Raw genomic sequence first — 12063 nt, forward strand, 5'->3', positions numbered from 1 at the left:
AGGCCTTCGGGAATAGGCCCTTCCCGGAGGCGGGGCTTTGGGCGGGGCCTGGTCTGTGGGCGGGGCCTGAGCTGAGGGCGGGGCCTGAGCTGAGGGCGGTGCCGTCATGGCGGGCAGCGGAGAGGAGGGGCTGTACTCGCGGCAGTTGTGCGTGCGGGGACCGGGGACCAGGGTGGGGGTCAGCAGGCCCCCTCCGGCCCCGCTGACCTCCCCTGCCCCGCAGGTACGTGCTGGGCGGCGGCGCGCGGCGGCTGGCCGGGGCGGCGGTGCTGGTGTCGGGGCTGCGCGGGACGGGAGCGCAGGTGGCGGCGGCGCTGGTGCTGGCGGGGACCGGGCGCGTCGTCCTGCACGACTGCGGCGCCGCCTGCACCGCCGACCGCGCCCACCAGGTATGAGAGGGGCCGGGCGGGGCGAGGGGCCGGGCTACGGGCACGGGTACGGGTACGGGTACGGGCGGGGTCCCCGTAACGGGTGCAGGTACAGGTGAGGGTCTCGGTAACAGGTACGAGTAGGGGGTTCTGGTAGTGGGTGTAGATGTGGGCGGGGATCCCGGTAACAGATAGAGGTTTGGGCGGGGGTCCCACTAATGGGTACAGGTATGGATGGGGGTCCCCATAATGGGTATGGGTACAGGCAGGGGTCCCAGTAATGGGTAGAGGTACAGGTGGGGATCCCAGTACTGGGTAGGGGTGGTGGGCACAGTAATGGGTGTGGGTGCAGCTGGGGGATCCCTGTTGCAGTTATGGGTACAGGATGGGGGGCTCCCGGTAACAGGTACAGGCTGGGAGTTCTGGTAAGGAGTATGGAATGGGAGGTCCCTGTCATGGGTATGACCCAAGGTGCCCTTCGTTGTCACAGGGGTAGGGCTCATGGGGTGTCCATGTCATGGGTATGGTCCTCAGCAGAAGGCCCCCCACCAGTGTGGACAGGGCCCTGTGGAGCACCCCGCTGTGGTGAGCAGCACCCCAAACCCATGCGGTGCCCCGCCATGTGCCCACCCTGCAGTTCCTCCTGGGGGAGAGCGATGTAGGCCAGAACCGTGCCGAGGCATCCCAGCGGGCCCTGGCCGAGCTGAACCCCCGTGTGGTGGTGGCGGCTCACACCGGGGAGCTGTCAGAGGCCTTCCTCGCCTCCTTCCAGGTGAGTCTGCACCCCTGCGCCCCGGGGCCCCCTGGGATGGTGGTGTCCACTGACAGCCCCGGCACAGGTGGTGGTGCTGACCGAGTCCTCGCTGGAGGAGCAGCTCCGCATCGGGGACTTCTGCCATGCCCGGGGCATCTGCTTCATCGTGGCCGACACCAAGGGGCTGGCAGGGTAAGGGGTCTCTGGCACAGGATCCTATCGTTGGCTCTGGGCCACTTTGTCCTCAGAGCCTCCCAGCCCATGTCCCCATCCCACTGGCAGGGCTGCTCGGCCCAGGTAGGACCTGGCAGTGCTTGGGCAGCTTGGCGAGGCAGCTTCTCGGGCAAAACCCCATTGGTCCTCTCCAGGCAGCTGTTCTGTGACTTCGGGGAGCACTTCATCGTTGATGACCCAACAGAAGGGGACCCGGTGTGTGCCACCGTGCAGCACATCTCCCAGGTAGGAGGGCAGCCTCAATGGGCTCCCCCAAAACACCACTGCCTCCTCCGGCTCTGCTTTATGCCACGTGGGTCCAGTCCCCAGCCCCCACGTCTCTTCTCCTCCTCAGGGCAACCCAGGTGTGGTGACATGCATGGGGGCAGAGGACAGCCACAGCCACCTCTTCTGTGACGGTGACTTGGTGACGTTTTCTGGTGTGGAGGGGATGACAGAGCTGAATGGCCAAGAGCCCATCCCCGTGCGTGTGCTGGGTGAGCTGCCCAGGAGGTCTCAGCTGCCCCACCCCAGGGTTGGGGAGACTGTGACGTCCATCCCCCTCTCGTCCCCAGATGCCTTCAGGCTGGAGATCAGCGACACCAGCTACTTCTCACCCTACCGCCGCGGGGGCCTGGTTTCGCAGGTGCGGCTGCCCCAGGTGCACTCCTACGTAAGTCGTCCTGCAGCCCCATGGTGCTGCTGCCTGGGCTGGGGTAGCACAGCGCCGTGCCATGCCATGCCATGCCCCAGCCCCAGGGAAGTGCTTGCTTGAGCTCTGGCGCTGTGGCAGCAGGAGCCCCTGCACCGGGCACTGGCAGACCCCAAGATCCAGGTGGCGAGTCCCAAGGAGCTGCTGCGCAGCCGCAGCCTGCACGCTGCCTTCCAGGCCCTGCATGCTTTCCGCAGGGAGCAGGGCCACCTGCCCCGGCCCAGGGTGCCAGTAAGTCCCTCGTCCTGCCCCTGCTCGGCCCCCCTCGTGCCCCACGACCCTGCCTGGAGCTGCCCTCACCCTTCTGCCCACAGGTGGATGCCAAGCGGGTGCTGGAGCTGGCATGGAACCTGGGGGCGCAGCAGGGTCCTCTGGATGAGGACATTGTGCGAGCCTTCGCCAGTGTGAGCGCGGGGGACCTGTGCCCCGTGGCTGCTGTCGTCGGGGCCCTGGCAGCCCAGGAGGCACTGAAGGTGAGCAGGGTGGGGGTCCTGGACCCTGGGGTCCCGCTGGTCACGCTCTGCTGGCTGTCCAGCAGCATTTGGTGACCAGGGGAGGGCACTTGCTGCCCGCCTGAGGATGCCAGGCAGCAGGGCTGGGGTGGGGTATGGGGGAACCCCACTGTCCATGGAGCCGACAGGGCCCCATTCACCCCAGGCCATCACTGGGAAGTTCCTGCCCCTGGACCAGTGGTTGTACTTCGACGCCCTGGAGTGCCTGGCGCTGGAGGGGGCCGCACGGCTGACAGAGGAGGACTGTGCCCCGGTGAGAGCACATGCTGAGACTCTGCTGGGTGCTGGGGGTGCCACAGCCACCCATGCTCACGCAGCTCCTCCGTCCCAGCAGAGGGGCTCTCGCTACGATGGCCAGATCGCTGTCTTTGGAGCCGCCTTCCAGGAGCAGCTGGGCCACCAGAAGTACTTGGTGGTGAGCTGGGGCAGGTGCCGCAGCGCCAGGAGAGGCTGCAGGGTGGCCAGCCAGCGCACAGGGAGCTGCAGTGACTCTGCCCCAGCAGGTGGGAGCTGGCGCTATCGGCTGCGAGTTGCTGAAAAACTTTGCCATGATGGGGCTGGCAGCAGGGCCAGATGGGGAGCTCACCGTCACTGACACGGACACCGTCGCCCTCTCCAACCTCCATCGGCAGTTCCTTTACCGCTCAGCAGATATATCGGTGAGGCACCACAAGGCAGGAGCCAAGCTTTCCCCAAAGGGCACCTTGGCTGTCCTAGGGGCTCCCTGGGGCTGTGGGGTGGGGAAGAGCTGCCCACCCCCTCTCTGCCCTGACAGAAGCCAAAGTCGGTGGTGGCCGCAGCAGCTGTGCAGCGCATGAACCCCAATGTCAGAGTGACAGCTCACCAGAACCAGGTCGGACCTGCCACCGAGACACTCTATGGGAATGACTTCTTCCGGCGCCTGGATGGCGTTGCCAGCGCCCTGGACACGCTGGAGGCCCGTGAGTGCCAGGGAGGGGAAAGGGGACGAGCCCTCAGATGTGCCCCCTGGCTCCCCAGCACTCCTGGCTCCCTGCAGGTGCCTATTTGGAGAGCCGCTGCCTCCGCTGCCTCACGTCGCTGCTGGACTTGGGCACGGAGGGGCCACGGGGGAATGTGTTGGCCATGGTGCCCCTCCTGACCAAACCGCTGGAGCCGGCCGGCGCCCCTGGGGATGGCACCTTCCCCCTCTGCACCCTGCGGTACTTCCCCTGCACCATCCACCACACGCTGCAGGTAGGCTGCACTGTGCTGGCCCCAGCACCCAGCAAGGAGGCACCGGGACTTTTGTCTTCCTTTCCCATTTCCCTCTCTGGCAGTGGCCCGGCAGCGGCTGCAGGCAGGATATGGCCCCAGCTGCTTCCTGCTGGCAGCCCAAGCTCTGCCACCAGCTGCAGCACAGCCCTCTCCCCTGGACTTGGGCTGAGGGTGCCAGCACTCGCAAAGCAGGGTTCCGAGTGCTCAACCCCTGCTCCCCCTCCACAGTGGGCCCGTGATGAGTTTGAGGGGCTCTTCCAGGTGCCTGCGGACCACGTCAACCGGTTCATGGAGTGAGTGGGCTTGGGGAAGCGGCACCGGGAGAGGGGCTGCCAGCCCTGCCAGGGCGCTGCCCACCACCACCAGGGTTGGGGAGAGGGGGACAGACTGCCATATCCCACCCGGTGTGTTCCCATTGGGTTATTCCTGGTCCAGCAGCAGCGTCACCTGGTTTTGCAGAGACCCATTTTTTCTGGAGCAGCTGCCAGCAGGGAAGGCCCTGGAGGTCCTGGAGCAAGTGCAGGGGAGTCTGCAGGAGCGGCCACGGGACTGGCAGGACTGTGTGCTCTGGGCTCGCCGGCACTGGCAGAGCTCCTACCACGATGCCATCGTCCAGCTGCTGCACACCTTCCCCCCGGAGCACGTGAGCCCAGCACCCATGGGGCTGGCACCCCCCGCACCCTCTCCCTTCCACCAGCCAGCCCACTGCAGCTGGGGGGACACATCCCTGGGCCTGACTCTGCTTTCCCTGTGCCAGGAAACCAGCCTGGGTGTCCCCTTCTGGTCAGGGAGCAGGAGCTGTCCCCATCCACTGACATTCAACCCTGACAAGGTGAGCACAGGGGAGAGCTGTGATGTACCCCACCGGGGACAGTGCGGGCAGGAGGAGAGCTGAGCCTGTGCCGGGGGTATGGTGGATGCCAGACCATAGTCATGTTCCATCTGCCACAGCCTGTCTGGGCCTGCAAAGTCCTGGGCTGGGTCTGTCCCTGTCCCCCCGGTCAGCCAGGGCACTGCTGGGGACAGCCCACGTGTGCTCTGGCCTGAGGAGAGGCACCTCCGCCTTGCGGCAAAGTCAGGCTGCTCTGCCTGCTCGTGGCAGTGCAGGCAGACTTTAGCCATGTGGGCTTGCGGACCACCCCTTCAAGGCGCCCCATGGCCCCTGCTTTGCCCCCAGGATACCCACCTGGAGTACATCCTGGCCGCTGCCCACCTCTTTGCCCAGGCACACAAGGTGCCACCATGCAGTGACAGGGTGGCCACCCAGACCATCCTCCGCAGCGTGGTCCTGCCACCCTTCGTGCCCCAGGAGGGGCTCCAGATCCCCCTCACAGAGGAGCAGGAGACAGCACAGGTGCCTGAGGGTGAGGCTCCCCCCTGCCCCTGGGTCCCCCGGGACATGTCCCTGGGTCCCCACGTCCAGCCTGGTGGTGGTGGGGCTGCAGTGCTGGTCATCCCTGCCCCAGCACCCAGAAGGACCCAGACCAAGGTGGGGGGGGGGGCACTGTACCACGCCCTCGCAGTGTCACGGTGCAGGGATACCACTACAGGGGTCCCTGTGCCCTCAGACCATGGGCGGCTGGTGGAACTCACCCAGGACCTGGTGCAGTGGAGACAGGAGCTGGCAGGGGGTGAGGAGGCGCACGTGCCCCTGATGGAGCCCATCCACTTCGAGAAGGTACCCAGGTCTGGGCAGGCATCCCTGTTCAGCTTGGGAGGCTGATAGCTGCCTGTCCCTACAGGACACTGATGTCCCTGCAGGACACTGATGTCCTCATGCTCTTCCCTGCAGGACAACAATGTCCACGTGGACTTCATCATGGCAGCGTCCAACCTGCGCGCAGAGAACTACGGCATCCCCCCTGCTGACTGGCTGACAGTGAGGGGCAGCCCGTGGGGTTGGGGTTCTCTTTCCTGTGTGGGGCAGCTGGTAACACCCCTCCTGTCCTCAGAGCAAGCGGATTGCCGGGCGGATCGTGCCTGCCATCATCACCACCACAGCGGCTGTGGCTGGGTTGGCGTGCCTGGAGATCTACAAGCTGGTGTGGGGGTGCCGGGACCTCAGCTGCTACCGCAACAGCAACCTCTGCCTGTCTGACTGCCTGCTGCTCCGCATCCAGCCCCTGCCACCCACCACCTACTGGGTAGGACCCTTTTCCCTGGGGCAGGACAGGTGGGGGACACCCAGGCGTCTTGATGTGCCCCAGTTCCTGGTGGCAGCTGCTGTGGGGCAATGCCAGGGGGACGCAGGAGCAAGGAGGTGGCCATGCAGGAGAGGCAGCCCTGGCCATGGGGCTCTGGAAACGGGGCTGGGTGCCATGGTGGGCCAGGCAGCGAGGAACTGTCTCCTTCCTGCAGTCACCCCTCTGGCACCGAGCTGCTGCCGCCCTCCCGCTTGCCCCGTCTTAGGGCCCAACTGGGATGCTCTGGGGCGCCCATGGGGCTGAGGCAGCCCAGCCACCCCACAGCGGGCCCCATGGCAAGCCCCGTGGCCAGGGGGTGGGGGGCTGCGGCAGCCATGCACATCTGGCTTATGGAAACCAGCTGCAGCAGCCAGAGAGCAGCTGGCACCAGGCCGGGAAGGGCCGCCCGGGGAGGGAGTGGAGCCGGGGGTCCCGGTGATGGGGGGGCCAGGCTGCAGCCACTCTGCTGGGGAGGTAGAGCGGGGGCGGGGGTAGGCCCAGATTGAGACTGTCTGGGCGATAGAGGCCCCTTTGTCTGGGGGTTTATGGCGTGCGAGGCAGCCCTTCCGGCATGGCAGGAAGCGTCGATTGGAACCAGATTGGCCCGGGGGGGCCCAGGGCCGGGGGCAGGAAGAGAGGGAGGGACGTGTCTCCACCACCTCGCCCTGGCTCCCGCTTCGGGCTGCCTGGCCACCCCACAGCCCCCTGGCACCCCACAGGCTGCCCAGCCCTGGGGTTGGCACCATCCCTGGGTGGAGGATGCTGCTGGGGCTGGCCGTGCCTTCGGGTCCTTGTAGCAGCACTTGGCACCTCCGCGTCCCGCAGTGAGGACGCCCAGCACAATGTTTCGTGCTTGGTCACTGGGCCATGGTGGCAGCACATGTACCCCAGGCCTGGTTGGTGTTACCTGCGGTCTCACAAGAGCCTGGGGAGCCCAGCTTGGGGGACAGCCTCGGCCAGAGGGACATGCTTTCAGGTGCACTGGGACGGGCAGTGATGTTCCCTCTGCACTGGGCAGTCACCACCCTGGTGAGGATGGGGTTAAGCCCTTTCCACCCCGGTGGGATAAGTGCAGGCAGCAGAAGGCAGGAGGTGAGAAGGCAGCAGAAGGCAGGAGGGGAGAGCAGCCAGGTGCGAACAACCCTTCCTGAGCCAGCTCCAAGCAGGGGCTGGCGCTGCCTGTGGTGAGGGCAGATGGCAGGGCGGCCGTGCCAGACAGCACGGGGCCGCATCTGGCGCTCGGCCCCAGGGTCAGCACCTCACTGGCCCCTTCGGACCAGAGCTGGGGTCGGGGGGCTGCGGGCGAGAGAAGAGGCAATTGTGTGGGGCTGGGCAGTGCTTCAATGGCCCTTTGTGCGACCTTCCTGGCCTGGGACGGGGGGCAGCGCCAGCCCCACGCCAACCCTGGCCCCTGTGGTGCCAGGCGGATGGCTGTGCTCCACAGTGCTCCTGGACCCCTGTGGTCCCCCTGTCCGCAGACTGGTCCCTTTGCCTGCCCTGTTGTACGCCAGCCCTCGTGCCCCACCAGTCTCTGCCCCACGGGGCTGGACAGCTGGGATGTTGGGTGCCAGTGCCAGCTGCTACCCCATGCTCCCCCTTGCAGTATGGTGGACGGGAGTGGAGCTGCTGGGACCAGCTGGAGATGCAGGCAGTCAGTGCAGACGGGCAGGAGATGACGGTGCAGGAGGTGCTGGACTGGCTGCAGGTGAGCCTGGCATGGGCAGCACCCACCTGGGTCACCCTAGGGGTGCAGGGCTGGACCCTGACACCCACCTCTTGCAGAGGACGCATGGCTGGACCGTGACCATGCTCCTGCACGGCCACACCGTGCTCTATGACAGGGAGGAGGATGAAGAGACGCAGGCTCGGCAGCGGGCGCAGAGGTAGGTCCCTGGCTCCAGGGCCCAATCCTGTCCCAGCGGGGTCTGTCAGACCCCTCTCCCTCCATCCTGAGCCACTCCAGCTGCAGCACAGCTCCCAGCCAGCTGCTGGATAAACATCCTGCCAGCAGCACTTCCCGTGGTGGGACCCCTGCCCGGCCCCTCGCTGCTGGCCCCTGTGTTCCCCCAGCCTGGCCGGTTGCCCCAGAGGGGCCTAAGGCCCCTCCAGGGCGCCTGGCCAGCCTCAGGGCACAAGCCAGCATCACAAAAACCCCCTTTCCCTGCTACAGGTTATCGGAGAACCTGGAGGATGCCGGGAAGCTGCGGCAGCGGGAGCTGGAGCTGCTGTATGTGTGTGAGGGAGAGGATGCTGAGGCTGAAGATACCCGTCCCTGTCTCCTCTGCTCCCTACCCTGAGTCAGGGGCCAGCACCCTCCACCCCATGCAATAAGAGCTGCAGGATGCCTTGGCCCTTGACACAAAACCCCCCTGCCTGCCCCTGTCGAGAGTTGGCAGACCTCCTTGATAAACGTCTCTGCACCCATACCGTACAAAACCAGGGTTTATTTACAGTGGAGGAGCGTGCGGGCAGCGGCAGGCAGGACTAAATGTACCCAATAACATCGTTGCAGATGATGGGCTGGCGGCTGCGGCTATTCATGAGGGCAGTGAAGCGGTGGAAGTCCGTGGCCAACTGGGCAATGTTGCTGTGGGACTGGTGGAAGCAGGCACCCTTGGACTGGCCCCCTAGCCCCAGAGGGCAGGAAAAACGCTTGGTGGCTTCACGGCCCCCTGGACGGGCACCCTCAGCCCCCCGGGGCCGGGCCATGTTGGCCAGCTTACGGCGTACGTTGCCCGAGAGGCTGAGCAGGAAGGCAGGGGGCTTGGCCAGCCGGCGGGAGGGCTCGGCAGGGCTTCGATGCCGGGGTTCGGCGCCCACCTCGGGCAGGTCCATCCAGTTCTCCACTAGGTCGGCAAAACAGTTGTCACCCAGCACCAGGGGCTGCCGGTTCCGGCTCTGCGACAGCAGTGCCACGGTCCAGTCTTGTGTGTCGGCTGGCTCCAACACCCGCCATTGCTCCAGGCAGGCGTCCGAGGTGGATTTAGGGCGGGTGCGGCAGGCGGGGGCAGGTGGCGGGGTGGTGGGGCCGGCAGAGAGTCGGTGCACCCGCTGGCAGGGCGGCGGGTGCCGACGCCGCACGGGCATCTCCTCCTCCCGCCACGTGCCCCCCGACGCCTCTGAGTAGCCTGAGTCGAACTCCAGGCTGCGCTCGCTGGCTGGGGGGGAGCGGGCGGCTGGGCCCCCTCCCTCCTCTTCCTCGCCCCCTGGCTCCAGGCTGCAGGCCGAGTCCGCCGCCGAGCCAGGGCGCAGGGGGCACGGGGGGCGGGGGGCCGGCCCCAGCACCCCTCCGGCAGGGTGCAGCGCCTGCCGTGTGCCGTGCATGTGCATCCGCGGTGCCGCCCCTGCCTCCCGCCGGCACCGCTGGGGGGAAAGGTCAGGTCAGTGCAGTCGTCCCCCCCAGTCAGCACCGCAAATCCCCATCCCCTGGCACCCTGCACTCCCTAGCTCGGGGAGGGCTTCACTTGCAGAGCTGGGCATGCAGCAGGGTGCGGGGAGTGGGGTGCAGGTCCTGGCTTGCCTGCAGCCCCGGGCCCCGCTTTCCTGCAGCTCCTGCATGGAGCCGGCCGGCATGCAGCAGCATGTCAGGTGAGCAAGCAGGCACCCAGCCCCAGCCATGCCTGCGGGAAATGACACAGGGCCACGGCACGTAGGAGCCAGGTACTCCGCTGCCCCCCCACTGGCCCCTCAATTCTCCCCGCCCGGGTGGGGCGGCAGCTGGGACACCCCACTGGCAGAACTCTCCTTAGTGGTGCAGGGCCAGCTGCAGCCCCAGAGCACCCACGGGTGCTGGGGTATGGCGGTCCCCCCATGTGTTGGCAGGGCCACCCCACCCACCCTGTACCCTCCAGCCGAGGCCACCCCACGTGACGTCAGGGTGCAACCAGGCCTACGCCCAGGGCCAGGGCCCCCACAAAGTGCTGGGAAGCGTGGGGGGCCGGGGCAGCCAGGGCTGAACAGAGCGTGGCTCAGTGGGTGCTGGAAAGGGTGGCTGGCTCCCGCAGCTGGGCCGCTCCTCGCTCTTGAATTCCTATTGTCTGAACCCAAAAGCAGGGTGTTACGTCCGCTTTCCTTTCCGTGCTTGAGCCGCGGGAAGCCGAGCAAGCAGGAGGGATCGCACCCCCATCCTGGTAAAACAGCCGCCTCCGGCCGGCCCTGGCAGAGCTACTGGCCAGGTTGTCCCTGTTCCTGTCCTGGTCCCCGTCCTGGTCCCCACTGGCTGGGACCCTCTCAGCCAGCCCTACTGGCGAAATGCCACCGCTCCAAGCTGCCTGGTCCTGCCGCTGGTCGGGGACGCTGGCACACCCGGCCGTGAGGAGCCGGGTAGGCGTGCGGCAGGCCCAGGGGAGCCGGCTGGGCCACCCTGTCACTGCCGGTCCCCTCGGGGCAGCCCAGGCGGGCAGCAGGGTGGCAGCTCCGGGGCGACGGTGCTGCTGGCACCCTGACAGCTGGACACTGTGGCCCCTGGCCAACCCCCTTCCATGGCCACCCGTGCCCCCATCGCCGCCCATGTCCCACCGGTTGCCCACGTCCCACCAGACGCCCATGTCCTTCTGCGCCGTTGTGGCCTTGCGCGTGATGTCACGGCGCTGATGTCACCGGCAGCGCCCTGACATCACGACAATGACCGGGCGGCACGGCGGGGCGCGGGTAGGGTGGCCCCGTCTCCTCCCGGTGCCCGCGGCGGCACTCACCCGTTCGGCGCCGAGCTGGCCTGGGCAGGCTTCCGGACGGGCGCTGTGCATGCCCAGCCCGGCCCCGCTCTCGGCGCCTCTCCCGGTCCTGCCGGTGCCGGTGGCGGCGGCGGAGCAGCAGCGGAGCGCGGCGCAGCGCCCGGCCGTGCCCACCGCCTCCCGGCGCTGCCTGGGCGGCCCCGCCCCGCCCCGCCCCGCCGCAGCCAATGGGGCCGCCGTAATGTGAGCCCGGCCCGCACCGGCACCGCCGCCCCGGGGGCCCGCCCCGCCCCGCCGCCCCGGGGCCCCGCGCCCGGCACCACCCGAGCACGGCGGGAGCGGGCACCGCTGGGCCAGGCAGAACCCGGAACACCGGCTGGGGAGGGCAGGACGCGGTGAACCCCGGTCGGCAGTACCCCAGTCCCGCGGGCAGCGGGGGTCCCGGGCAGCCGCTACAGGAAGGAGGTCAGCCCCATTACAGGGTCCCGGCGGAGGCACCCGGGGCCACCGGGCTGCCAAAAGAGGTTCGAGTATTGGAGGAGGGAACGGTGACCCCGGCCACAGGGGCCGCTCTCCTCCAGCGCCCGTTAATTGGGAGCTAATAGCGCTTAATAGCAATTCCAGAGAAGCGGCTCTGGGTTGCAAATGAAGGAGAACACTGCCAAAAAATTACCTCCCAGCTAATTTTCCCGGTTCCCGAGCGTGCCGAGTGGCGAGGCAGCGCGGTGCGGCAGCGAAACCCCCCCGGAGCATCTCTGCCCGCCAGCCCCGCACTGGCTGCGCGATGGCGAGGGGCTGGAAGCGGAGGCGTGCGGGAGCCGGGGGCACCAGGCAGTGCCCCGTCCCTGCCCTGGGGCCGGGTTGGCAGCGCGGATGGCTGGCGTGACGCTGGGCCGGGGTGGTGCCCAGCATCCCTGGCAACGGGCTGCGGCTTGTCTCAAACAGCCAGCGAGCCATGGGCATGCACGGACGCCTCACCTTCCTCCTCCTCCTCAGCCTCCATGCACCAGGTAGGCACTTCAGGCTCACAGCGTCGGGGGCACCCTTTGCCAGATCCTGGGTAGGGGACCAAGAGGAGGGGGACAGGGGACAGGGTCCCCTCAGTTGCCCCCACGTGCCCGGGGCTGACCCCAGGATGGGCAGAGGGGCCAGGAGCTGCCTCTGGGGTTCAGGCAGAGAGGAGGCAGCGCTGGGGCATCCTCAGGGCATTGCCAGGGCATGACTGGGGCATCCTGGGGACATGGCTGGGGCACACCCAGGCACCACTGGGGCATCTCTGTACCATCACAGGGGCATCTCTGGGGCCTCCCCAGGGCATTGCCAGCAGACTGGGGTGACACTCTCATCTTTGCAGGGACTTCCGTCAGAGCAGCAGGTAAGAGCACCTGGCAGGGAGACCCATGCCCATGAGG

The 12063-nt window shown here is 67.6% G+C and overlaps 2 protein-coding genes across 4 annotated transcripts; one reads left to right on the forward strand and one right to left on the reverse strand.

Moving 5' to 3' along the window:
- The first annotated feature begins 100 nt into the window (after positions 1 to 100).
- Positions 101 to 8402, forward strand: UBA7 (ubiquitin like modifier activating enzyme 7). Of its 3 annotated transcripts, none has more exons than XM_086470559.1 (24): positions 101 to 147; positions 224 to 389; positions 1006 to 1144; positions 1185 to 1314; positions 1491 to 1581; positions 1691 to 1832; positions 1911 to 2008; positions 2132 to 2278; positions 2362 to 2520; positions 2705 to 2812; positions 2894 to 2974; positions 3063 to 3218; positions 3335 to 3500; positions 3578 to 3774; positions 4024 to 4088; positions 4255 to 4438; positions 4553 to 4627; positions 4973 to 5159; positions 5364 to 5473; positions 5588 to 5674; positions 5748 to 5939; positions 7582 to 7683; positions 7761 to 7861; positions 8149 to 8402. In XM_086470559.1, the coding sequence occupies exons 1-24, from the start codon at positions 107 to 109 to the stop codon at positions 8273 to 8275; spliced, it is 3051 nt and encodes a 1016-aa protein (XP_086326685.1). In that variant the 5' UTR covers positions 101 to 106; the 3' UTR covers positions 8276 to 8402. The 3 variants fall into 3 exon arrangements, with proteins under 3 accessions (XP_086326685.1, XP_086326683.1, XP_086326684.1); XM_086470557.1 differs by having other exon boundaries at positions 107 to 147; positions 1006 to 1140; positions 1208 to 1314; positions 1491 to 1618; positions 1677 to 1832; XM_086470558.1 differs by having other exon boundaries at positions 107 to 147; positions 1006 to 1140; positions 1208 to 1314.
- A 60-nt stretch (positions 8403 to 8462) lies between these two features.
- Positions 8463 to 10723, reverse strand: INKA1 (inka box actin regulator 1). Its single transcript, XM_086470436.1, has 2 exons — positions 10673 to 10723; positions 8463 to 9341 (listed from the first exon to the last, which is right to left on the reverse strand). Exons 1-2 carry the CDS (start codon positions 10721 to 10723, stop codon positions 8463 to 8465), a joined length of 930 nt encoding a protein of 309 aa, XP_086326562.1.
- Positions 10724 to 12063: the final 1340 nt, after the last annotated feature.

The sequence above is a fragment of the Leptosomus discolor genome, chromosome 9 (assembly GCF_034619465.1).
Source record: "Leptosomus discolor isolate bLepDis1 chromosome 9, bLepDis1.hap2, whole genome shotgun sequence".
NCBI lineage: Eukaryota > Metazoa > Chordata > Aves > Leptosomiformes > Leptosomidae > Leptosomus > Leptosomus discolor.

Excerpts from the sequence above, each read along its gene's own strand:
- INKA1 (XM_086470436.1), bottom strand. The coding sequence starts at position 10,723 with ATGCACAGCGCCCGTCCGGAAGCCTGCCCAGGCCAGCTCGGCGCCGAA. Across the intron at positions 9,342-10,672 it reads GCCAGCTCGGCGCCGAACGG|CGGTGCCGGCGGGAGGCAGG; the intron begins GTGAGTGCCGCC and ends CTTTCCCCCCAG.
- UBA7 (XM_086470557.1), top strand. The coding sequence starts at position 107 with ATGGCGGGCAGCGGAGAGGAGGGGCTGTACTCGCGGCAGTT. Across the intron at positions 1,315-1,490 it reads GACACCAAGGGGCTGGCAGG|GCAGCTGTTCTGTGACTTCG; the intron begins GTAAGGGGTCTC and ends GGTCCTCTCCAG. Across the intron at positions 3,219-3,334 it reads ACCGCTCAGCAGATATATCG|AAGCCAAAGTCGGTGGTGGC; the intron begins GTGAGGCACCAC and ends CTGCCCTGACAG.